Raw genomic sequence first — 27,199 nt, 5'->3', positions numbered from 1 at the left:
ACCACTTTTATTAGGGCCCGAGCACCGAGAATCGGTGCGAAAGCCCTATTGTTTTTCATAAAGATGTTATTTTTCTTCTTGGTCGTTAGTCGTTCTTATGCTTACGTAAAGTGATTTTCCTTTTTGGAGCCTTTATCATATTCAAAAACTCATGAAAGTGGAAACACATTTGTCTCCCGGTGAAAAATTTCTTATTCTGGTGGAGTCGTGAGTGGGCGTGGCCAAACGGCTCGAGAGCGCCCCCTACAGAGATGCCCCGGTGGCCACATTTACCTAAATTCACCAAATCCGGTGGACACGTGTATCACACCTGGACGCACAAAAAAGTTACATGGCACCGTTATGTCAACTCGACAGGAAGTCCACCATTTTGAATTTAGTCGCCATTTTGGGCGATTTTGACACGTTGTACTTTGTCGAACTCCTCCGACGGATTTTGTCAGACCGACTTGAATTTAGGTTCTCTGGATAGAAAACATGTTTGGGATTAAAATAATAAATAATTTGTTTTCATCGATGTGTGTGCCCGTGAGAGGCGGCCATTTTGAGTCTCGCCATGAAACTAGGAGTTGCTTTAAATCTTATGTACATGGACCGACCTTCTCCAAACATCACAGGTACGATAACAGCCCCGCCCTGAAGACCCCTGTGGGGTAATATTCGCTCATAGTCATAGCGCCCCCTGGTGGCCACTGGAAATGACACTTTTCATACTTTCACATTCTACGTCGAGCTGGTTGATCCCATGAACCTAAAGTCGGGTCACAATAACCTAAACATGTAGTTGATGATATATTGAGACATTCGTTCGACTTTGTCATTGGGCGTCGCCGTGACGATGCGGCAAACTTTGATGTCTTGCCGTGACACAGGAAGTTGATGTTTAAGGTCAAAGGATGGTTGAAACCTCACGAAACGTGACATACGACCGGCGTGGTGATACATTTGATTGTTTTGCGAGTGGGCGTGGCCAAACGGCTCGCCAGCGCCCCCTGCTGGAGACAGGAAACGAGATAAAAGATAGCAACTTTAAGCGGGTATACGTGGTCCCTCACGCCGCACTACACCTCGGGGAGATGGCTTCGGGGAGGAGGCGGCGCGCCGGAGTGCGAGGGCCCATACATCACTGCTTGCAGTTTTATTTTATTTTTCTTCCGTGCCCACGCCTGATGAAGACTAAAAGAAGTTGAAACGTTGCGACAGGCACAACAATTAAGGACAAATTGGTCACATTTTTCTGAAAGACAAACTACTCTCTTTTTATTTTATTTTATAATTTTTTCATGTAGGGATCTGTCTCCCCTAAAAAAAAAGGAGGGAGAGGGGTTGGGGTGGGAGACCTGCCGGGGGATGGACCATGCATTCCCTCTCGTCCATTCATTTGGACGGGAGGATCAGTACCCCGAACCTAACCAATATTAAAAAAAAGTGCTAAACCAGCATCTGAATTTTTGCGACAGCTAAAATTAATAGTGAATACAGTGAGTGAAACTGTTTTTAAGCTTCCACAACGTGATGCAAAACAGCGGTAAACATCAAATCGAAAAGAAGCATATCTTTGTCATAAACCAATCAAATTTATTTTAATTTTAAAAATTTTATATGTTGTCTTTAGTCTATCTGCAATAAAATACTCGTTTATGTGATTTGAAAATCATTGCATTTTGTTTTTAATTTATATTTTACAGTGTCCCAACTGTTTTGGAATGAGGTTGTATGATCACCTGAAACGAAGAATCGTTGTGTTTTTAATATATCACAATGAGCCCCTCATATCCATACAGGAAGTGGGTCCTCTTCCATGTTGCACTGCCATGTTTCTACGGTAGCTGAGGGCCTTCTATGTTTTTAGACTATCTTACAGACTTGGTAGGGCAGGATGAGGCGAGGGGTGTTCAGTTGGTTGCAATCTGCAACCTTACCAGTTGATGTTACTAAATCATAGACTCTGCGCCTTAAGAGATAGTTCCTGTTTCAGACAGAGGTGAATATAAACGGGTGGAATTAGACAGTTAAGTTTGCTTTTAGTCAGCCAAACAAAACCATGTCAGTGGAACCACTTTGAATAAATATGTGTAAGATATGTCCCCTTTAAAGCACGTACAAACTGAGCATCAGATTCATATTAGATTTAAATGTAAAATGTGTCTTCAACGAAGGCCGTGAATCCTGTTATAAAGTAAAAATAGAATTACAAAAAAAAACAGAAAAGGCCAGAGGGGTCTTTAACAGTGCCATTTTAATGTTTGTGCTTGAAAGACAATCTTTAAACCTCAAACAACTATCGTACAGATCCAAATCATAGGTTGACTAAAATCTCTCTTGTACATATGTATAGATATATATTTATATATTTATAAACAATGTCCGCTTCAAATCGAATGTGTCCTTAAAAATGAAAACATACACAGAAATAATGGAAAGCATGAAAGAAGAGTGGGGTTCGATTGAACGTGAGTCAGGCGGAAGTGATGGGCATCAAAATATTTATTATGGCTTACAATTGACAGAGGACATCCTGTGTTTATACACTCTAGTACTTATTGCCACATCGCCTTCGCTCTGAAACAAGTGAAGGTTCACAACCAAACTGGTTTTACAAACACTATGTACAAGGTTGTTTTTTTTCAGCAGTTTAAGATTTAATCACTGTACAAGCATCTTACCACATACACCAATCTATAGAGCATTTAAACATACTAATTCTTATTTACAAATATATTTGGTAAAACCCTGATTAATTTCAACAGTATTTCAACCAACCTTGCAACTATTTGAAGATAAAACACTTGAATGTCTCAAAATACTTAATAGCTAAAACAACAAAAATAAAAACCTGCTTGTTTCTTTCTTTGATCCAAAAACACTCCTCGGTGGCCTTATAGCTGGAGAAGTACAGTATTTCAACTTTAAGTGCACAAGAACACTGTGCCAGGACTGTTTGGAGGCAGTTTCCACCTGTTAAATACCTCATAATTCAACATCTATTTCAGTAAATCTCGTCCAATGAATATTGTCCTTTAATATGCAGGTTGATACAATGGAATTAAGGCAACAGTAAAATAACCTGCTGCTTTACCTTCTATTGTTTTTCACACAAAACCCTCATCTACCCCCGAGATATCACATCATTCAAATACTGTAGTAGAATAAAACTATGGTCCCCAAGTACACAACTGCAGCACAGTGTAACAAGTACGGATAACAAGTACAAATAGTAAGAGTCAAAGGTCGTCAGGTACCCAGTCTTTACATCATGGAGGGAGGTTTACAGCGGAATCATGGGAAGGAGGAGGAAGGAGGAAAATGTCTATTTGTTGTTGTTGTTTTCATGCAGGTCTCTGTGGAGGATCCAAATGTCCTCGTGTGATTGGTTGTTGTCGTTGGGGTTGTAGTTGTTGTTGCTGCTGCTGGGTGGAGCCTGCTTTGTTCTGCTGCTGTTGGTGGTTCTGCTGCGGCTGGGAGGAGTGTGGATCCGGTTGCTGCTGCTGTTGTTGTTGTTGCTGCTGGTGGCTCGTGTCTGCTGCCCCCTGCTGCTGGGGATAGGAAGCTGCGATTTGGTGCGAGGACCTGAATGCCGACCGGCCGCCTGGCTGGAGCTGCGGCTGGACTGACTGACAGCAGTCTGCAGGAGGAGATGGAGATACTGGTGAGTTGGAGATAGTTTTATTGGGTTGTTTTAAAATGGTGAACATTTCTCCCTCTATTAAATCTGGACCACTTTTCATCATCACCTTGGTTTTCATGGGACACCACAAAGCTCATTTCAAAAGGAATTTAGGTAAACAAAAGTATTGGTATGATATTTATAACATTTTGGACAGATGTTATGATCAGAGTTATTACAACTCCTGATGATGACAGAAATGTGTGAACTAAACTGAATGTAAAGCAGAAGTGAAGTGTCACTCATTCTCTGCAACATTTCATTATAATCTCCTCAATCATTGTTAACAGATTTCCATCTGGACTGAAGATGCTGTTGTTCTTGGAGGCATCTTCTCAATGTGACTGAAAACAAATCAGCTTTCAAGCTCTTTGGCACAAAACACTTGAACTTTAAACTCTGGTGATAATTAAAAGTAATCACCACATATCTTTGAACATTTTTCTGCAGGCCAATTGCAAAATCTGCCAAATTAAAGATACATTGTTCCTGTGAACAACCTTCCACCTACACCTACAGTAAACAGAGCAGTAGTGATGTTACAACACTGGGCAGGTCAGTGGTGTGAGAACAAACACATTAAAAGTTCTGCAAAAACAGTCCCATGTTTTAACATTTGAGTCACCAGTTTGGGGTTTGATGAGGAGACTAAGGGGAGAATTAAAGGTGAGAAGATTAAAGTGAAAAAAGAAGTTCAACAGAGAGAATAACGACATGAATGAAATGCAGTTTTGTGTGTCTGTTCTGTTCTCACACTTACTGCGTAAAGCTGTGAATGTTTTAAACAGATATATTTGAGGTGGATTAATAATCCACATCTTGTTTCCAGTCATATCTGCCGTTTTACTTTTAACTGGTGGACAACAAACATTTCTTTACACAGATTACATTCAGTAAATATTATTTATTGTTGACTCCGAGCTGCCGGTTGTTTGTATTTAGACTGTTCTTTTCCTCTCACCGTCTGCTGAACTCCAGTTTCCTGCTTGGCCATCTGATGATGCAGCGCTTCACTGGGAGAGCTGGAGAACACGATCAGGTCGTTTTTGGCCTCTGAGATCTGAAGGAGATAAACAAGAGGAAGAGGGAAACTCTCAGATTAGAACAGTTTTTAAAGGTCAGTTCTGATACCGATAATCTGCAGACAAATCTGCCAGCAAATGTCACATTAATTGAATAGTTTCAGATAAGTTATCAAAGGTCAGAACAAGTTTAAAAAGACTCCTGTAGCCTCTAATACCTGAACCAGGTGTCCACATATCTTCTTCCACATAATGAGTGTGAATGAATCTATTTAATGTACTCCATCATGACGATGTCTGTTTGTGTTTGCGTTAGCGTTTGTGTTTGCATTTGCGTTTGTGCTGTACTTCCACACAACCTTCTTCAGATCAGCTGACCTGAGTTAAACTTCTGTTTAAATGTCATTACATCTGGATAATGTCCAGCTCCAGCTGTAAGTGTATGTGTTTATATGTAAATTTGTATATGTACATAAATTATATGTGTATATGTACATAAAATATATGTGTGTGTATATGTATATATAATATGTGTATATATACAGTACCAGTCAAAAGTTTGGACACAGCTTCTCATTCAATGGTTTTTCTTTATTTTATTTTTTTTTCTACATTGCAGATTAATATTGAAGACATCCAAACTATGAAGGAACACATATGGAATTATGTGGTAAACAAAAAAAGTATTAAACAAACCAGAATATGTTTTATATTTTAGATTCTTCAAAGTAGCCACCTTTTGCTTTGATGACAGTTTGATGTGTTTGATAGCATCAGTTGTGTTGTGCAGAGGCAGGGTTGGTGCACAGTTCTATACAGTGAATAGATATATTCCACTACACTTTAATCCATATTATGGCAAGAACCACTGTGATGGAGCAGGCCAATCATTGACTGCATAAGGAGCACTCACACACACATAGACGCACACACACACCCCCGCGGTTCATTCATACGCCATGCAGATTACTACGTCAGGACCAACGGTTATTTGGCTGTCAGGAAATGATCAAGAGGTGCACACTTGAGACATTTCAAATAACACTGCTAGCAAACTTCTTGTGGGTTGACTCTCCTCCCGGACTAATCCCGGCGTCCGGTTCAAACTGAAGGCAGCGGCCAACCAGGTGTATAAATACACTGTTAACGATACGCGGTTGGATGACATCACTATGATGCGAGGATCCCTGTCATTAAAAATATTGTCCGAAACATAACAGACAGGTTTATCTGGGAGCTAGTGGTTGGGCTCCATGAAGGAAATGTATTTTATTTTCCTGTTTTGGGTCCTGCAGTAGGAAGTCTAGAACCTCTGGGGGTAGAGATTGGCTGCATTCTACATCTGAGGGTAATAAATTAACCACAACAAATTGCACCATCGCTACCTACGACTACGCCATTTTTTGTGCTGTTTTATCGAAGGACTGAGGTTGAACCCCGTCACAACCACTCAACTAAGAAAAGAGAAACGACAGTCCATCATTACTTTAAGACAGGAAGGTCAGTCAATCCGGAACATTTAGAGAACTTTGAATGTATCCTCAAGTGCAGTCGCGAAAACCATCAAACGCTCTGATGAAACTGTCTCTCATGAGGACCGCTTAGGACAGGAAAACCAAGAGTTACCTCTACTGCCGAGGATACATTCATTAGAGTTACCAGCCTCAGAAACCGCAAATTAACAGCACCTCAGATTAGAGTCCACAGAAATGCTTCACAGAGTTCAAGTAGCAGACACATCTCAACATCAACTGTTCAGAGGAGACTGGGTGAATCAGGCCTTCATGGTCCAATTGCTGCAAAGAAGCCACTACTGAGGAAGAACAAGAAGAAGAGACTTGCTTGGGCCAAGAAACACAAGGACTGGACATCAAACCAGTGGAACTCTGGACTTTGGTCTGATGAGTCCAGATCTGAGATTTTTGGTTCCACCTGCCGTGTCTTTGTAAGATGCAGAAAAGGTGAGTGGATGGTTTCTACATGTGGTTCCCACCGTGAAGCACAGAGGAGGAGGTGTGATGGTGTGAGGTGGGGGGGGGGGGGGGTTGCTGGTGACACTGTTGGTTATTTATTCAAAATTCAAGGCATACTTAACCAGCATGGCTCCCACAGCATTCTGCAGCGACATGCCATCCCATCTGGTTTGAGCTTAGTGGGACCAGCATTTGTATTTCAACAGGACAACGACTCCAAACACACCTCCAGGTTATGGAAGGGCTGTTTGACCAAGAAGGAGAGTGATGAGTGCTGCATCAGATGACCTGGCCTCCACCATCACCGACCTAAACCCAATGAGACGGTCTGGGATGAGTTGGACCGCAGAGTGAAGGCAAAGCAGCCAACGAGAGCTCAGCACCTCTGGGAACTCCTTCAAGACTGTTGGAAAACCATTCCAGGTGAACACCTCATGGAGCTGATTGAAAGAATCCCAAGAGTGTTCAAAGCTGTCATCAAAGCAAAAGGTGGCTACTTTGAAGAATCTAAAATATAAAACATTGTGGTTTGTTGAGCTTTTTTTTGTTTACCACATTATTCCATATGTGTTCCTTCATAGTTTAGATGTCTTCAATATTAATCTGCAATGTAGAAAAAAATTTAAATAAAGAAAAAACATTGAATGAGAAGGTGTGTCCAAACTTTTGACTGGTACTGTATATATAATATATATGTGTGTATATGTATATATAATATATGTGTGTGAGTACCTTGCTGATGTCCGGCTCTGACCTGCTGGAGCACATTGTGTGCAGCTCTCTGATCAGATCCGTCTCATCATCAGAGAAGACAGTCAGACCTGCAGGCTCCCTGAGAAACAAACACCATAAATTAACTTTAAACTGTAATGCAGGATGTGTAACTTCCACCTGACTAACATGTTTATTACTACAACAAGCCTGCTGGCGCTCTCTGTCCAGTTAGTTTCACTCATCTCTGCTGTGCTGCTGCTACAGTGCAGGATGCTGATAGTGTATGCTAATGCTACCACCATTTCTGATAGTGTATGCTAATGAACACCAACCTCTGAATTTTTCCATTTGTGATCAAACTGACATCAGTACTCGACAGCGAACCTGCAATCAAAGGCAACACGTTTATTGATTTAAAAAGCTACACACAGTTGTGTGTGGGGTTACACACAGTACACATTAAAGTCAACAACAAGCTCCTTTAAAGGTAGAACAGTAAACTGTCCAAACTGAGCTCTGTGGGCTATTCTCATAGACTGTCTGTAACAGGGACTGTGTGTGAGGTTTGTAAACACTGCCCCCTTGTGGAGACTCCTGACACGTGTTGTAAATCGGTTCTCTGAAGTTTCTACACTGATGTGGAGACAGAACGAGTGTTCCACATGAAACACTTCAAATACAGCTGAAGGATGTGTGAAGATCGGAGGATTCTTGTTTCATTGTTTACTCTGTGACTGCATTCACTAAAGCATTCAAGTGTTCAGCTTGTACAGATGAGAATGATCCCATTCTCAGGTTAATTATTACATAACCAGGTTAATTAAACCATAACCAGGTTAATTAAACCATAACCAGGTTCATTATCACATAACCAGGCTCATTAAAACATAACCAGGTTAATTATGATGCTGGGACATCTCACCGTCTCTGAAGGAGCCACAGCTCCAGGTGGAGCTTCCCTTCTTCCGAGGGCTGGTGTTGGATCGTCTCAACTTGACGCTGTCTCTTCCCTTTCTTCCTCCTCCACTCCCACTTCCTTTATAGGAGCCGATGGCTGACAGAGGGAAAGCAGCGCCCCGAAACTCCAGCAGGTAACTGTTGATTTCTGAGGGTTGAGAGAAAAAGTGCACCTCAGTATGTTTTCCTCCATATTCATCCATTTGTTTCCCAACTGAAAGAATAGCTGATCGCCGTGCATGACGCACCGTGTCGAGGCAGAGGGCAGCCCAGGAGAACAGCCTTGTTGACCAGGATACTGAGGGCAGCTTTCACCACAGCCTGCTGTCCAGCACTCAGACCGCGGTTGCTAGGAGACGGTCGCTGTGACGAAGGGGGCGAAGACAAAGAGCTGGAGGACGAGGAGTGCCGGGCTGTTACCTGGGAGATGATGGCGTTTTCAACGCGGGGGACGACCACGGCGTTCCAGAGACGGGACAGCCACCTGGACACACACACACACACGAACTTCAGGACTTCCTCTCATCAGCTGTTTCCTGTAAACTTGTCTCTAGATGCTCTGACCTCACCTGACCTCACCTGACCTCATCTGACATCACCTGTAGTGGACACTAGTTTAAAACAGGTAACTGAATCCGTCACTAAACAACAGAAAGCTAATCTGGTTTAATAAAAACACGGGTTTCTTATGTATATATTAAACATACTATATTGTTTCACACTTAATGTAAATATCGTTTGTCTCTATGACCATTTTGTTGTCGTATGTTGACTCTTGGACACGGAAATGTTCCGGAGGTGCTAATCATACATGTTTGTTTTAGAAATGTTTTCCATAATTTAATGAAATGACAGCTTTGTTTATGAATGAGAAATATATACTGTATATATATATAAAAACCATGCAGGATAAAAAAAAATTATAAAAACAGTTTCAACTTTAGCATAAAAAGCATTTTAGTTTGTGGGACACATTTTTTCCATCTTGTTGCCCAGTGTAATTAACTACATAAATTACTTTTTAAAAATAATAATTCAGTCATTTATTGAGTAAAAATGTTTTCATATCACAGCCTTTTTTTGGTCTTGGTCTCACCCCCAGTCAAGTATTTTCTCTACTTCTAATGTTTTATTAAAACTAACAGAGTGAAAACATAAAAACATCTGGAGCTAATATGTTAGCTAATAGATGAGTACACGGTCATTACTCTACTAATACTACATTATAAAGAGATAACAGGTTATTAACATTTAATCTGTATTCTCTGGTCTTTCTATCTTTGATGTAGTTTATAGCATCGCGTCAACCATCACAGCTAAAGGCCTCACCACAACCACAACCCTGACCTAAATCTAACTTTCTTTACCCTCAGACAGACAAAATTCAATTCAATTTCAATTCTATTTTATTTATATAGTAAAAATAAAGTGTGTACACAGAAATTTCACACAAACACACACACACACACCTGACAACGGCCTGTGTGTTGTTGGGGACCACTGGGCAGGACAGGAACAGCTGCGGACCCAGCAAAGCTTCGTGTGTCCCCAGACGGGACAGACAGGCGTTGAGCTGCTGCCACACCTGACTCACCCACAGCACCGAGCGCTCCACGGCGCCACCAGGTGACCAGACGCCGGTCCCCTTCTGGAGGAGCGATGGAGGGAGAAAGAATGAAACATTTCCCTTTATTCTGCTGATAAATGAAACACTGAGGGACCAAACGAGGACCAACATCACAGATTTCTTCACAGCTGGATCAGAACCATCTGATCGACATCAGATGACTCGGCAGTTCAAAAACATTCAAAAAACATTTCTAACTTTGAGCCTCATTTGGGATCGAAAAAGGAAAAACTTCAAGTGTTTGATTACAAAAACAAGCAGAGCTGAACACAACAATGATGATGTCATCACTCTACAACAGGGACTGACCTTATGAAGCAGCTTCCTGCGCAGGTGCCTTCCCAGCAGGCCATGCAGCGGTTCCTGGTCCCATCGAAGAGTCACCCAGTGGAAATGCTGCTGGAGGCGGAGCTCTGATCCCTGGAGGCGGGCCTTCGACAATGTGGCAATCAAGAAGTTGCCCTGGAGGAAGTGGTGGGGACCTGAGGGAACCAAAGACAGAACGATTTGTCATTTTTTTATTTGGTGCATATGTGGATGTTTAAAGCTTTTTTCTGCCCTTCAGTTTCAGTCTGAGGTCACTTCTTAATGTTAATAACGTTTAATTATACAATTGTATCTGACACTCATCCTACATAAAACCTGCTGTAACATCTAAGAGGCTTCAGAGGAGATAATACTAAACTCTACCTTTGATAAACTACGGTCAAATGAATGTGTAAAATTATATTTTTATAATCGGATGAGAACATTTTGTTTGTTAAAGCTAATTGAAGCATTTGAAATGATTCGGTGAAAGCTCCACAGATGGCTCAGTTTGTACTGGGATTGTTGAAGTTTCTTAAATTGCAAACGTACCTATGAATTATTCACACTGGTTTTAAACAGGATATTTCATGTATGTCTCTTGCAGCAGTCATACCAGTGTTCAGGAGCACAGGGGAAGCACAGCTCCTGTTGTCCAAACTGTGGCACAGGTCTCCCAGCAGGCCTGTTAGGGATGAAGCCTTCTCCAGTCCCTCCAGCAGGACCACCACACAGCGACCAGCTGGACCCCCGACCTCTGACCCCACTGTCGGCACCAGAAAACCTGAGAGAGGAAGAGAAGAGGAGGAAATGTAGCAGCTGAAGGACAGATTTTATTCATAACTGTGTATACAGTGTGTGTGTGTGTGTGTGTGTGTGTGTGTGTGTGTATACAGTGTGTGTATAGTGTGTGTGTGTGTATACAGGTTGTGTGTTTGTGTGTATACAGTGTGTGTGTATACAGGTTGCGTGTGTTTGTGTGTATACAGTGTGTGCATACAGTGTGTGTGTACACAGTGTGTGTGTGTGTGTGTGTGTGTGTGTGTATACAATGTGTGTATACAGTGTGTATAGAGTGGTTGTGTATACAATGTGTGTATTTACAGTGTGTGTATACAGATTGTGTGTGTACACAGATTGTGTGTGTATACAGTCTATATACATTGTGTGAGTATACAGTGTGTGTGTCTAAACAGTGTGTGTATCTATACAGTGTGTGTATACAGGTTGTGTGTGTGTGTGTATACAGTCTATATACATTGTGTGAGTATACAGTGTGTGTGTCTAAACAGTGTGTGTATCTATACAGTGTGTGTATACAGGTTGTGTGTGTGTGTGTGTGTGTGTGTGTGTGTGTGTGTGTGTGTGTGTGTGTGTGTGTATGTGTATATACAGTGCGTGTGTATACAGTGTGCATACAGTGTGTGTGTATACAGTGTGTACACTGGTGTGTTTTCTTACCACAGGTGATGAACGCATCCAGCAGCTGCTCTTTGGTCAGGCTCTCCTCCACCTCCACCCTCACCACGTCACAGCTGAGCCCCCCCGTCTCCTGCTTGGACTGGTGGAGAGACAGAAAAGGAGGGGGGATGAGTGAAGATGCAGAAAGAGGTAAGATGGGAGTGTGTTGTCATGGAAACAAAGGAAATGTACTATTATGTGCTGAAGGAAATGGAGCTGGAGGAGAATTTGAATGAGCAGAAAGAGCTTTTCCAGGCTGCTATCAAAAAGAGCACAGCCAGGAGGCTGCTGAGGACACTTTCCTCTCATCTTTCCTTTATTATCTGATGCACTTCATCAGTATAATACTTCAGTATACTGTATACTTCAAAAAGGAAACATCCACAGTAACGAGTACAAAGGAATATACCATACTGTGGAAGAAAACAGCAAACAGGCTCCTCAAATGAAGAGAGAAACATTTTACATACACAAGCTGTCCTTTTTAAATAAAATTTGTTTCACAGCTTACATTTATTCATCTAATCTTCATCATAACCTCCAAATGCAGTCGAAGAAAAAAGGTGTGTGTTCACATTTTCTTTATCTGCTCTCAACATATTTTTCTGGGCCACTGGAACAAACACCACGTGATGTCTTTGCCATGGCAACACTGTAGCCTGAACACTGCATTGGTTCAACAGTACTGATAGTTACCAGCCATCGCTGCTGGTTCATCAGCTCCACTCAATGTGTTCTCCTTGTTGCATTCAACCCTGAGGATGTAGCAGAGGATCAGTGACCTGCGGTGTGTGTGAGGTGTTGCTCTACTGTTTGCATGCAGGTTCTGTCTAATTGCATCAGCTTGTGCAACAGAGCCAAATGCAACTTAAAAAAGAAGAGTTTCACTACATTTTTATATTTCAAGAGTCCTCTAAGATGAAAGAGCTCCTCAGCAGCTATAAATAGGTTTCCTTTGAACATGAGCCCTTCCCTTCACCTGATTGGACCACTGTCTGGTCGGGTTTTATAGTTGGATCGCAGCATTAGAGCCCTGATGGACGTACCTTGATGCAGTGAGCCACCAGACTGGCAATGTACTCCTGACAGCTGCCCTCCAGCCCGTTTAGGATAAGGTTACCGTACTGTTCCACCTGCACACAGAAAACAAAGAGAAGAATAAGATAACATGGAGCGCCGCTCTCATCGACCTCCTCCCAAGCATGGTTTAATAACATCTTATTCCAGCTGTGCTTACATGACCTTTGACTTCTATAGTATATACCAGGGGTGGCCAACCCGCGGCTCCCGAGCCGCATGCGGCTCTTTGCCTGGTTTCATGCGGCTCTTTTACGTTCATATCAACATTTGTGTTTGTGGGTTTTTTTTGTGCGTGTTCGCTTCGCTTGAGTTCAATACGGTATTTTCGTCAAACGCGCATGCGCATGAGGTGAAATTCCGCAAAGCAGGAGGGGCAAACCCATTGGAGTAAACAATTAGTGTCAATTTCGCTCTCAAAATGGCAGGAAAAAAATGCACAGCTAAACGAAAATATGAAGATGAACACAGGACGTTTTTAACAGAGTGGGAAAGTTTATATTTTTTTGTTGAACGTAATGGCAAGCCATTCTGCCTGATATGTCAGGCGTCATTAGCGCATTTCAAAGCTTCAAATCTTCAGCGCCACTTCAGCTCACTCCATGCTAACATCGACCAGGGATTTCCAAAAGAGACTGAATTTCGCAAGCACAAGTTGGACACTTTGAAAAGTCAGGCAGAAAAGCAGGTACAGTTTTTCCAAAAAATTACGAAGCACTCAGAGACTGTCATGCTTGCATCGTATCAACTGGCTTGGAACATTGCACGGGCTAAAAAGCCATTTAATGAAGGGGAGTTCGTTAAAAAATGCCTCTGACGTTGTTGAAATCTTGTCTCCTGAAAACGACAAACTAAAACGAATGGTATCAGACATCCAACTGTCCCGCCACACTGTTGAACACAGAATATCGGACATTAACACGGCTATTGAATCACAGTTGCACTCTGACCTTCAACATGTGAGTATTTTAGTGTCGCATTGGATGAGAGTTGTGACGTACAAGACGAGCCTCAGCTGGCAATATTTGCACGGTCTGTGTCAAAAGATTGTGTGATCAAAGAAGGACTCCTTGATGTTGTGCCATTAAAAGACAGAACCCGTGGCATAGATGTGAAAGAAACAATGATGGCTGCATTTGCGAAAGCAAATCTGCCCACACCGAAGCTAACTGCAATAGCCACGGATGGAGCGCCAGCCATGATCGGATCTGTGAACGGACTTGTGGGGCTGTGCAAAGCTGACCAAACATTTCCCGAGTTTTGGAATTTCCACTGCATCATCCACAGGGAGCAACTCATGTCTAAATCATTGAATTTAGACAACGTCATGAAGCCTGTGATGGAAATCGTCAACTACATCCGCACACATGCGCTTAACCACAGGCAATTCAAGGATCTCATCGCTGAGCTGGACCAAGGACTTCCAGGTGACCTGCCGCTGCACTGTGAGGTGGCTGTCCAAAGGCAAGGTGCTCGCTCGCTTCTTTGAGCTTTTGGATGCCGTGAAACTGTTCATGGAAGAGAAGGACAAGGACTATCCCGAGCTCTTGGACGTCGAGTGGATTATGGATCTGGCCTTTTTGGTCGACATGCTGTGTCACTTGGACAGACTGAACCTGACCCTGCAGGGTAAGTTAAAAATGCTGCCTGACCTGCTGCAAAGTGTGTTTGCGTTTGTCAACAAACTGAAGCTGTTCAAGGCGCATATTCAAAAGGGAGATTTAACACATTTTCCCACTCTGCTAAAAGCCAGCGGGCAAGTCACCAGCGCCGCCCTGAATAAGCAAAGAGCCAGATATGCAACACTGGTTGAAAACCTGCACGAAAGCTTTGTGACCCGGTTCCACGATCTACAACTGAAAAGGCCACAGATTACGTTCCTCGTCGACCCATTTAATGCGGAGACGGACTGTTTGAAAGCCCCGCTAGTCACAGATGAGGCTGCGGCTGAGTTGGAGATGATCGATCTTTGTGAGGAGGACCAACTGAAGCCTGCTTTAAGGGAAGGGACCATTGAGTTCTGGAAAAGTGTGCCAATGGAAAAATACCCCAATGTCAAACGGGCTGCGCTTAAGATACCGTCAATGTTTGGGTCAACATACGTCTGCGAGTCTGTGTTTTCTACCCTGAAACACGTGAAATCAAAGCATTGATCTGTTCTGACTGACACCCATGTGAAAGAATTGCTTCGAGTGGCAACAACAGAATACAAGCCAGATTTGAAGAGGATTGTTCAAGGCAAGGAATGCCAGAAGTCGCACTAAGCAACATGCATAGTAAGTGAAAAACGCTATTGTAAATTATTATGTTTTTGTTTGTGGACTTTGTTGAACTGAGAGTTTGTGTGTGTGAGACAGTGCACACAATGTTCATTGTTGAAGATGACTGGCCTGTGGTCTGAGTACTGTAGGAGTCAATTTCTGTCATTATCATGTTGGTGTGTGACATGATAATGTCACACAATAAATTTGGCTGAGCAGAGGTGTGTGTGTAAGAGGAAGGGATGGGGTGATGTTCATGTGTGCCCATGTGTATGATGTGGCTCTTTGCGGTAACACAGTAAAAAATGTGGCTCTTAGTCTCTGACTGGTTGGCCACCCCTGGTATATACTAACAGTCTGCAGATGTTACTGGATAAGAGGAGTTGTATGTTACAGTGAACACATGAAAAATTATGAATGAACTTGTATCACACCGTCTTCATAAAACCACACGTTAAATAAACAGTCAACAAATCTACATAAATGAATAATGCTCATTTAAATAATTTCTTATTATTGACAATAAAATACTTCAGATGAACATAAACACCTGAGAGATTTGATAACTTGTGAAGTGTGAATTTATGTTATGTTATAAAATAAAATCAGATTTTTCCTTCAGACTCTTCATCACTGCAGATTAAAGCATCAGCTGACTGACAAAAATGTTCATCAGACATAATTCTCAGGTGTGTTTTATTGTTTGTCGTCTGCTCTTACACAGCAGGGGGCGGAGTAGCTGCTTGAAAACAGTTCGTCTGTTTCCTTTTATCTGCCCAACATTATCATCATCATCATCCTCTTCACCCTCATCATCTTCTTCATCATCATCCTCATCATATTCATCACCCTCGTCATCTTCATCATCATCATCATCCTCATCATCATCATCATCATCATTATCTCTTTCTTCATCGTTCACTCTGCAGGATTCTCTCTTCCTATTTTTCTAACGTCTTACTCACCTAATCTCTCAATCTCTGCAGTCCTTTGTGTATCTTTGAATAAATGTACTGTACACTTGTGTACGTGTGTGTGTATGTGTGTGCATGTGTGTGTGTGTGTGTGTGTGTGTGTGTTTACCAGGCGGACGCAGTTGTGAAGCAGCGGCAGGGGGAAGAGGGATTCCAGAGCCAATTGATCGAGACACGACTTAGACAGACCTGTTAAAACACACAGACACACATAATCCTCTGGTTTAGATGCTCAGCCACATCTTTAACCTCTCCGCGACTTTGTTCAGAAGAACCTCAGTGTGCAGTCGGACTGTCCTGAAAGTTAAAGGTTGGAGTCACAGCTGTTGGTGATTCTCAGTAAAGATAAGGACTGATGTCAGTGGATCAGCGCACAGTGAAGGACAAGAATCAAACCAGCAACTCACTGCTGCCTATGTTTACACCTCTGACTGTTTACATCTCTGATCTACAGTCTGACCGTCATCTTCATACTGTTTACATCTCTGATCTACAGTCTAACCGTGAGTTTGTTGTCATTTTGTAAAATAAAACTGTGTAATGTAGATGCGTTGTGTGTTTACATGACATTAATTATTTTATTCTATTACAATCATTCAGTTATTGTAGATTATACTCAGACTGGTTATTATTAATTAAATATTGATAGTGTAAAATGTTCTGGCATGGTTTCCCTTCATGTGGAGCAGATCAGTTCTCAGAGCCCGGTACAACACGGCCACGCTGAGAGGGATCCAAACACATTTATACACTCTTTCATCCATTTGTCAGCCAGTGATGGCGGCTCTGATTCTGGTTCTGGCTCTGCTGCTGAACCAACACACACTTAGGTTGCCAGGTTGGTACCTTTGAGGTGGATGGTGATTCTCTGGCTGAGAGGCTTTCTCACCAGGTCCCAGGGAGATGGGGGGGGCTCCTGATCTGGCAACCACTCAGTGTCTCCTGGAAGACAAAAGACACATGGGGACAGTCAATCACACAAACTGTACACACAGTAACACACTCAAACAACCGTACACACACAGTAACACAACCAAACAACTTTACCCTAACACTCACTACATTAGCATGTGTGATAATGCACCATACAAAGTGTTGTAGTAATGAACATGTATTACCAGGTTAGACACATATATATATATATATCTATATATATATATACACACAGTATGAAACCAGAAAACACAGATTAATATAATATTAATATTTATGTCCTTTTTTATGACCTCTATACCGATGATACACCTGCTGAACATTCAAACTGACAGAAGCTCTGCAAGTTATTCATGTTGGAATGATATCCATGGAAACCACTGGCTGGTGGGCGGGGTTTAACACCTAGGCCCAGGTGTCCTCAGACTCCTGATAACAGCTGAGACGAGCCTCACTCTAATGACTCCATCTTTACAACCTCCACATGCAGCTTTGTTTCTCTCTGTGGACGACTACAAAGAGAGAGCTCATCTTTATGCAGCACCAAGCAGCCGGCGCTCCTTTTCTTTAATCCTCTTTTTACACACACTTCATGTTGAAGAGTGAGCAGACGAAACACTAACACAGAGCCAGCTGCCATTCATTCTCATCACATCACACAATCCAAGAAGAAGCCTGCGGGGCTGCTAATGTGGCACGCTGCATAAATACAAACAGGAAACACTGACAGGAGGAATTTTGTAGTTCACTTAAGCGGTATTACATCACCAGCTGAAAAATATGAAAAGACGTTTTGGTTGCGTTACCTGGTAAAGGTGGACCAGACAGAACTGATCATTTAATGCACCAGCAGGGGGAACTGTGTGGTTTTTTTGTCTTTTGTTTCCTCTGAGGCACCTTTCTGTTCACTATAGGTTGTTCTCTAAAACATAATAAAGATCAGTGCTGCACTACTGAAGGGTTTCCCAACACGACTGTAGAAAGTCACATTGGGAAATAAAAGAGCTTTTTATTAAACCAGTGACAGATGACAGAGCAGCACGTTAAAGAGCTCCACACTTCACACTTACATAAAGGAGGAATGTTCACAGAAGTTGTCTTAAATGCTTCCTTTTGTTCTGCAAACTTACTAAACTGCTGCTTAATTCAACCCCAAGAGAAATGGTTCAGCAGAAGGTGTGAAGTTCTTCTCACGAACTGGACTTTTAACTTCACAGAGCTTTCCTTTAAAAAAAAACACTCCTGTAACAACAGACTGGAGAGAGAAAGAAAGAAGGAGCAGATGAATCAGGAGGAACATCTCAAACAGCCAGTGGGCGGAGCCTCCTGTGAAATGAGCCATGTAGGAAATACTGTTATTAACTAACTACTATGTCATTACCTGTTAAACTGCTCATTATTTTTCCATTTCCTAAATTCATTGTCTAGAAAATGACATGAATTTCACATTTATTTGGTTTGATTGAGGTCCAAAACCCAAAATGTTTGTAAAACTGAGAAGTCAAAAATACATTAAAAAGTATTTATACAACTAGTACATGTTGTTCCTTTATTGCACTCTTCATTCCATTGTCAATCACAACTGTGTGATGTGTGCTTTGGGTTTTCAACTCACTATTATAAGTAAGCACACGGGCGGAGTTTGGAGTCGGTGGCAGAACGTTGGGAGAGTACGGCTCCTCCCACGCCGGTGTCCAAGGTGTCTACCTTGACAATGAACTGATGGCTCTCGTCAGGCTGGATGAGAATGGGGGCAAACGCGAACAGTTCCTTAAGGGCGGAAAATACCCGGTCGGTTTCGGGGGACCAGACAAAGTCTACTTTGGATGAGGTGAGTCGTGTAAAGGGACTGAATGTCTGACTCCAATTCCGTATAAAGCATCTGCAGAAGTTGGCGAACCCCGAGAACTGCTGCAGTTTTTTGCGGTTCACGGGAACCGGCCACTCGGTGACCGCTCTGACCTTCTCGGGATCCTTCCGAATCTGTCCCTCCTCGATTATGAATCTGAGGAACGGTACAGAGGAAACATGAAACTCACATTTCTCGGCCTTAATGAACAGTTGGTTCTCTAGAAGGCATTGAAGGACCTGGCGGACGTGGTGGCGATGTTCTTGTGGGTTGGGAGAATAAATCAAAATGTCATCAAGATAGACGAATACAAAACAGTTAAGAAAGTGTCTTAGCACATCGTTAACCAGAGCCTGGAACACTGCTGGGGCATTCGTCAAGTCAAATGGCATGACGAGATATTCAAAGTATCCCAGGGGGTGTTGAAGGCCGTCTTCCATTCATCTCCCTCCTGGATCCAAAGCAGGTGGTAGGCATTACGGAGATCCAGTTTCGTGAAGATAGTGGCGCCGCTCAGGGATTCGAAAACAGAGTTGAGTAGGTGGAGTGGGTATTTATTCTTTATGGTTATCTGGTTGAGTCCCCGGTAGTCGATACAGGGCCGGAGGCTATTGTCCTTCTTGGCCATGAAGAAAAACCCTGCCCCTACTGGGGAGGATGATGGATTGATAATCCCAGCGGTGAGGGATTTGGTGATGTAGGTCTCCATGACCTCTTGTTCAGATCGGGGGAGGCTGTATAGCCAACTGGTGGGTAGAGTGGCACCGGAGAACAGCTCAATGGCGCAGTCGTATGGCCTGTGGGGTGGTAGTGAGAGGGCTCGTTCTTTGCTGAACGCCTCCTTTAAATCGATGTACACCATGGGGATGGTGGAGAGGTCGGGTCCGGAAACAGGAGTACAGGGGAAGGAGGTTTGGCAGGGAATGGCCGACTTGAGGCACCTGGAGTGGCATGCAGGACTCCAGCCGGTGATTCAGCCGCCGAACCAGTCGATTTGGGGATGGTGGTCTCTCAGCCAGGGGTGACCTAGGACTAACAGTATCTGGGGCGTTGGGAATACATAGAACCTGAGTTCCTGCCGATAGTTCCCAGATACGAGCAGGGGAATGGGCGCAGTCCTATGTGTGATTCGGGTGAGGTGGCTGCCAGCCAGGGAGTTCACCGACAGGGGTCGCTCCAACCCCTCCACGGAGAGCCTGTGGGTAATAGCGAACGTAGTGTCCACAAAGTTCTGCTCTGCACCAGAGTCTATGAGAGCCATGACTGGTAGCGGACCGGTTGGTAAGCACAGGTTGGCGGAGAGCGTTAGACCGGACTTGGGATGGGGGAATCGTGTGGAATCGCTCACCACACTCTTACGGGTGAGCTCCCTCTTTTGGCCCAACCGGACAGACGGGGATCTGGTGGCCCGTCTCACCACAGTACAGGCAATTACTGGAGCGGATTCATTGCTCTCTCTCTCCTCCTGAGACAGGTGGAACTATCCCAGCTGCATAAGTTCCTCCCAAGCCAGTGGAGGGGACGCCGGAGCAGGCGAGTGTGGACGTCTCAGACTGTGGGGACGGAACGGCACCGGAAGTGGAGGACCGGAAGTGGTGAGGGACTGACAGACCGGGACCGGGGAACTGTAGTTCCTTTCACGACGACGCTCCCAAATCCGATTATCCAACCGTATGGCAAGGGAGATCAGGTCCTCCAACGTCTCAGCCTCCTCCCGAACGGCAAGTTCATCCTTTAATCCCTCGGAGAGGCTGTTGAGAAAGATCCCCTGCAGTGCCCTCTCATCCCAACTGGACTCTGCGGCCAGGATACGAAAGTCAATTGAGTGTTCTGCTGCACTGGCGGGGCCTTGACGGGAGTCATAGGAGGCGCCGGACTGCGTCTTGAGTGTGTGTCGAGTGGTCAAAGGCTCTTTTAAACACCTCCAGAAACTGCGCAAAAGAGATAGTGTCCAAACGGTTTCTGGAAAACTAAGCCTGAGCCCAGTCGAGCGCACGACCATGTGGCAGACCGGTTAGAAAAGCAATCTTGGAATTATCTGACGCATACGTGCGGGGCTGTTGGTTAAAAGCAAACATAGTCTGTAGCAGGAACCCTCTACATCCTCTCATGTTCCCATGGAAGGGTTCCGGCGACGGGATGAAGAGACTCACGGACCGGCTGCAACTCCAGCGGTGTCAACTCACGAAGTGCAGGGTGAGGCTGGGTGAGGACCTGCACCATACTGCCGATCTCGGCCCCATGAGATCCGATGGTCTGTTGCGAGTCCCGTAGTCCTTGGAGCAGATGGTAATGTTGCCCTAGAAGGACGCCTTGGTTCGTGATCGCCCTCTACAGGTGATCTGCCGGGGGTGACCCTGCTGTGGTTGCTGGATCCATACTGGTCAGTCCATTCTGTAGTGATATGGCGGTGTTTTAACGGACCCAGACGCAGACACAGTAGGATAGCTTGTTTCTCGAACCAGGGAGTCTTTATTACTTCCAACAGCTGACACACAGTAGGCAGAGACAAACAGTGTTCAAGTCCATATGAGGCCAGAGGCCAATGTTCAGCGAGGAATCTAGTCTCCTCTCTTCTCCGATCCTGAGCCGGAAGCTGGCTCCACCGCGATCGTGGCCGGAAGACAGGCAGGCAGGCAGGCAGAAGGATGCGCCGCAGGGGCATGGCTCCGCTGTGTGGAATCCCGAGGTCCGACACAGCGAGCGGCAGACTGACGTAGCTTGTTTGAAATCCCGAGGTCCTACACAAGAATGGCTGGCAGGCTCACCTGGCGTGGAATCCTGTGGTCCGACACCAGGGGGCAGGCTGGATCTCTGTGGATCTCCCGTGGTCCAACACAGGACAGCGAGCTGGATCAAACTGTGTGGATCTCCGTGGTCCGACACAGGAACAGCGAGGGGAGGGTCGACTGTCTGACTCCCGAGGATCGACACAGGATTGCCAAAGCATCAGCAGATGACCTCCGTGGAACGAACTGGATGCTTTCTTTGTACAGGTGAGAACCCGAGGCTTAGACACTGGACGGCAGGTACACTTGAAACAGACAGGGAGTCAGAACCGGAACTTCACTGAGTGAACATGAACAGTGGCAGGAGGAAGACTGGAGTATTTATATCAGCTGGAGGTGATCACAGAATGAAGCACAGCTGTGCTGACGGAGAGAGGCGCGGCAGTGGGCGGAACTCGGAGGAGGGTACTGCTGAGGGACACAAAACAAAACACAAGCACATGGCAGACCACAACAATACAAGGGGGATGACAGCACACATGAAGGAAGGTGATTGGAGGAAAACAGAGGAAAACACACTACAAGTAGACTGGAATCCTCACAGAAACATTTGTTTGTCCCTTCCAGGCTTTTGTAGAAAGATGGCCGCACACTGAAAGAGGAGCTGCTCCCAACGTAGATATGAAGGGTTCATGCTAAGCTAACAAACAGAATGGTTCTTAGTTTCAGGTGATGACACACTGCTCCAATAAACATTAAAAACATAAAGCTCTAATTCTGATTTTATAGATAAAACATCAGCTGTTCTCGGAGCTGCTGACATCCAACATGCAGCCTGACATCAACTTAAATTGATCTTTACACCACATGAACCTGAAGTTAAAGGACAGACATATTACACTCCTCTATCACACTGGCCTGGAGATAAAGGACAGACACACTACAGTCCTCTATCACACTAAGGAGCCGCTGGCCAACCTGACTGAGACGGTACATGAAGAGGCTGTGAGACATTAGAGAATGAAAACATGGACATGCAGATAAATGAAGAAGAAATAAAGGATGGATGGAAGAAAAAAGGAGAGAACTCTGAGAAAGAAAGTATGAGAGTGATATGTGGGAAAGAAAGAAGACATGAGAGGTGGAAGGGAGAGGAGATGATGAGAGGAGGACAAGGAGGAGAAGACAAGAAGGAAGACAAGGAAGAAGACAAGGAGGAGGAAAAGAAGGAGGACAAGAAGGAGGAAAAGAAGGAGGACAAGAAGGAAGACAAGAAGGAGGACAAGAAGGAGGACAATAAAGAGGAAAAGAAGGAGGACAAGAAGGACAAGAAGGAAGACAAGGAGGAAGACAAGGAGGACAAGAAGGATGAGAAGGACAAGAAGGAGGACAAGAAGGAAGAAGGAAGGCAATGAGAGGAGGAAAGGAGGGAGAAGAAGACAAGAAGGAAGAAAAGAAGGAGGACAAAGGATAAAAAGAGGAGTGAAGGAAGAAGAGAGGAATAGAAAGAGGGTTCAGGAGTATTAAGGAGTGAATGTCCTCACCGATAAAGATAGAGGAGATGCTGGTGGGGCCGAGGCCCAGCGGGGGGCGCTGTGCCTCCTCTCTGCCCATCGGAGAGTCTCCACAGAGGATCTGGAGGTGGGAGGTGAAGGCGCGGCTGACGGCAGCACTCAGCTGGACCCAACACGTGGACCGGTGGACCGACACTCTGCCCAGAACCAACTGGCTGCTGGAGACCCCCGACACCTCCTCCTCCAGGGCCTCCACGGGACACATGGACCCTGCTCCTCCACTAGAACACTGGAGACCTACCAGGACCCGGTAGGAGTCTGGAGGAGGGAAAGGAGAGGAGAGGGGTGATGGTAGGGAGGAGGAGATAGAAGGAGGTGGTCAGTAGCAGCATGAAGAACTGCAGTAAAGTAAATAACAGCTTCATCAGAAGTGTGTGTAGATCTGCTACGTAGTGAGACATCACTGCAGACATCACAGATAGGATCACTTCTCCTTCTACCTTCAGCTGAATGTTTGTCATCATCTGAAACCTGCGTGATCATTTGTTTAATATCAAGTATTCATTAGATTATGACCCAAACACACACACACAGGACTGATCCAAACACAAACACACACACACACACACACACACACACACACACACACACAGGACTGATCCAAACACACACACTCACATACAGTACCAGTCAAAAGTTTGGACACACCTTCTCATTCAATGTTTTTTCTTTATTTAAATTTTTTTCTACATTGCAGATTAATATTGAAGACATCTAAACTATGAAGGAACACATATGGAATAATGTGGTAAACAAAAAAAAGCTCAACAAACCACAATGTTTTATATTTTAGATTCTTCAAAGTAGCCACCTTTTGCTTTGATGACAGCTTTGCACACTCTTAGGATTCTTTCAATCAGCTCCATGAGGTGTTCACCTGGAATGGTTTTCCAACAGTCTTGAAGGAGTTCCCAGAGGTGCTGAGCTCTCGTTGGCTGCTTTGCCTTCACTCTGCGGTCCAACTCATCCCAGACCGTCTCATTGGGTTTAGGTCGGTGATGGTGGAGGCCAGGTCATCTGACGCAGCACTCATCACTCTCCTTCTTGGTCAAACAGCCCTTCCATAGCCTGGAGGTGTGTTTGGGGTTGTTGTCCTGTTGAAATACAAATGCTGGTCCCACTAAGCTCAAACCAGATGGGATGGCATGTCGCTGCAGAATGCTGTGGGAGCCATGCTGGTTAAGTATGCCTTGAATTTTGAATAAATAACCAACAGTGTCACCAGCAATCCCCCCCCCACCTCACACCATCACACCTCCTCCTCCGTGCTTCATGGTGGGAACCACATGTAGAAACCATCCGCTCACCTTTTCTGCATCTTACAAAGACACGGCAAGGGGGAACCAAAAATCTCAGATCTGGACTCATCAGACCAAAGTACAGAGTTCCACTGGTTTGATGTCCAGTCCTTGTGTTTCTTGGCCCAATCAAGTCTCTTCTTCTTGTTCTTCCTCAGTAGCGGCTTCTTTGCAGCAATTGGACCATGAAGGCCTGATTCACCCAGTCTCCTCTGAACAGTTGATGTTGAGATGTGTCTGCTACTTGAACTCTGTGAAGCATTTCTGTGGACTCTAATCTGAGGTGCTGTTAATTTGCGGTTTCTGAGGCTGGTAACTCTAATGAATGTATCCTCGGCAGTAGAGGTAACTCTTGGTTTTCCTGTCCTAAGCGGTCCTCATGAGAGACAGTTTCATCAGAGCGTTTGATGGTTTTCGCGACTGCACTTGAGGATACATTCAAAGTTCTCTAAATGTTCCGGATTGACTGACCTTCCTGTCTTAAAGTAATGATGGACTGTCGTTTCTCTTTTCTCAGTTGAGTGGTTCTTGCCATAATATGGATTAAAGTGTAGTGGAATATATCTATTCACTGTATAGAACTGTGCACCAACCCTGCCTCTGCACAACACAACTGATGCTCTCAAACACATTAAGAAGGCAAGAAATGCTAGAAAAAAAAATAAAAATAAAGAAAAAACATTGAATGAGAAGGTGTCCAAACTTTTGACTGGTACTGTAGGACTGATCCAAACACACACACACACACACACAGGACTGGTCCAAACACACTTACTCTTACAGGCGAACACTCACCGAGGTTTTCAAGGAGATCTTTGCAATCGTCAGTTGCCACATCATGAATAGTACGATTACACTGATCCCTCCTCTCGATGTCCTGCTCACTGTAGCTACACAGCACCTCCAGACACTCCTACACACACACACACACACACACACACACACACAAAGATCACAAAACACATGACAATAAGACACTGAACAAGACTGTAGAAGATGTAACAATAAGATGTAACTGTGTGTAATGAGATGCAACTGTAAAATAAGATGTAACTATATTCATGTTGTGTGTCTTATGACAGTGTGAATCAGTGAGCTCTTCATTTATATTCCAGTCAGACACTCAGTCTTGTCTGCTGGCTGCTTCATTGGTTTATGCTGACTGGACGGTTCCAGCGAGGTCAGGCTCCCATTAGCTGGCCACAGTGGAGACTGACAGACTGGACATTAGCAGAAAATATAGAGGACCGTATGAGCCGAGTGAAAGCAGGAAGTACTGCAGTGTACATAAATAAAGAGAATAAATGAAATATTTCAACATCATATTATTGAGTACAGAATAACAGCAGACCAATTGTGAAAGAAGCAGTTCAAGTTAGAGACTGGTCATTGGCCAGAGTCCACCTGGATGATGCTCCGCCCCTTTTGTTCTCCAAGTGAGGAAATAAAATGTTTTCAATTCTTTTGATCTGCTCACATTTGTCCTGTTGAAGTTGCTGCATTACACCGTGAATACAAAGTATTTCAAATTAAAAGCCTTCTAGTGTTTCAGTAAACAGAAACCTTTTATTCTGAAACATCAGCAGGAACGCATTGTGACTAACATCAAAAATGAAAGTTCACCATGTGTGCCACAGGTGCTCTCTGGTTCTTCAGCTAATCACACTACACACCTGGTCAGCTGATGTATAAAGGTGATATGTCTGTTATTACCATTTAAACAGCCTGCAGCACTGAGCTGCTGACATTAGGGTTCATTTAAAGTTGAGTTTCTGTGTAAGTCCAGTCTGCCACTCACAGACTGAATCCTACATTGATACTGTGAGACCAAAAACAGAGGCTGAAAAACTCTGCGAAGCCGCTGAGTCAACATGTCTCCATGGTTACAGCGCTGTAAGCAGCTGAATCGTTCTCGTCATGTTTGATTTTTTTATTTCACCTTCAGGCCCAGGGCAGCAGCCGTGTGTGCCGGCGTCCAGCCGTCGCTGTTGGCCTGGTTCAGCAGGGCGACAGGAAGTGTCAGGGTGGAAGGGGGGTCAAGGGTCACAGTGTGGTCACCCACAGTTGGGTGGCAGAGGAGGAGACGCAGGGTGTCCACGTGGCCTGAGCGCACGGCAGCGTGCAGGGCCGTGCAGCCGTCCTGCAGACAGGTAAAGATGAGTCACACTGTTAGTTCAGCTTCAGATGATCCGTCACTCACATTTTACAGTACTGAGTTGTGATAAAGGCGTCGCACATTTAAAGTTTTACAGTACTGAGTTGTAATGAAGGCGTCACATGTTTAAAGTTTTACAGTACTGAGTTGTGATGAAGGCGTCGCACGTTTAAAGTTTTACAGTACTGAGTTGTGATGAAGGCGTCACGTTTAAAGTTTTACAGTACTGATTTGTAACGAAGGCGTCACGTTTAAAGTTTTACAGGACTGAGTTGTGATGAAGGCGTCACATGTTTAAAGTTTTATAGTACTGAGTTGTAATGAAGGCGTCACATGTTTAAAGTTTTACAGTACTGAGTTGTAATGAAGGCGTCACATGTTTAAAGTTTTACAGTACTGAGTTGTAATGAAGGCGTCACATGTTTAAAGTTTTACAGTACTGAGTTGTGATGAAGGCATCACATGTTTAAAGTTTTACAGTACTGAGTTGTGATGAAGGCGTCACATGTTTAAAGTTTTACAGTACTGATTTGTGATGAAGACATCACATGTTTAAAGTTTTACAGTACTGAGTTGTAATGAAGGCGTCACGTTTAAAGTTTTACAGTACTGAGTTGTGATG

General features: G+C 44.1%; 1 protein-coding gene across 6 annotated transcripts in view; it reads right to left on the bottom strand.

The window, feature by feature from the left end:
- Positions 1 to 2,464: 2,464 nt before the first annotated feature.
- The window catches only part of cttnbp2 (cortactin binding protein 2), a 106,783-nt gene continuing 82,048 nt past the window's right edge, over positions 2,465 to 27,199 (bottom strand). Inside the window, exons 8-23 of one of the 6 annotated variants that reach the window (XM_069144012.1) lie at positions 26,362 to 26,562; positions 25,218 to 25,335; positions 23,095 to 23,382; positions 16,886 to 16,981; positions 16,149 to 16,228; positions 12,774 to 12,860; positions 11,728 to 11,827; positions 10,883 to 11,050; positions 10,270 to 10,442; positions 9,803 to 9,981; positions 8,582 to 8,817; positions 8,299 to 8,481; positions 7,709 to 7,760; positions 7,395 to 7,494; positions 4,629 to 4,727; positions 2,465 to 3,625 (exon numbers count right to left, since the gene is read on the bottom strand). In XM_069144012.1, the coding sequence (XP_069000113.1) occupies positions 3,311 to 3,625; positions 4,629 to 4,727; positions 7,395 to 7,494; positions 7,709 to 7,760; positions 8,299 to 8,481; positions 8,582 to 8,817; positions 9,803 to 9,981; positions 10,270 to 10,442; positions 10,883 to 11,050; positions 11,728 to 11,827; positions 12,774 to 12,860; positions 16,149 to 16,228; positions 16,886 to 16,981; positions 23,095 to 23,382; positions 25,218 to 25,335; positions 26,362 to 26,562 (2,475 nt within the window). In that variant the 3' untranslated portion in view covers positions 2,465 to 3,310. Of the gene's footprint in view, positions 3,626 to 4,628; positions 4,728 to 6,888; positions 6,972 to 7,214; positions 7,266 to 7,394; positions 7,495 to 7,708; positions 7,761 to 8,298; positions 8,482 to 8,581; positions 8,818 to 9,802; positions 9,982 to 10,269; positions 10,443 to 10,882; positions 11,051 to 11,727; positions 11,828 to 12,773; positions 12,861 to 16,148; positions 16,229 to 16,885; positions 16,982 to 23,094; positions 23,383 to 25,217; positions 25,336 to 26,361; positions 26,563 to 27,199 lie in introns of those variants that run through there. The other 5 variants (XR_011177973.1, XR_011177972.1, XM_069144013.1 and 2 more) reach the window with 5 other exon arrangements.

The sequence above is a fragment of the Embiotoca jacksoni genome, unplaced genomic scaffold, assembly GCF_022577435.1.
Source record: "Embiotoca jacksoni isolate LCO1_2020_lvr unplaced genomic scaffold, fEmbJac1.0.p SCAF_119, whole genome shotgun sequence".
Taxonomy (NCBI): domain Eukaryota; kingdom Metazoa; phylum Chordata; class Actinopteri; family Embiotocidae; genus Embiotoca; species Embiotoca jacksoni.
This window is presented reverse-complemented; position numbering and strand designations above follow the sequence as displayed.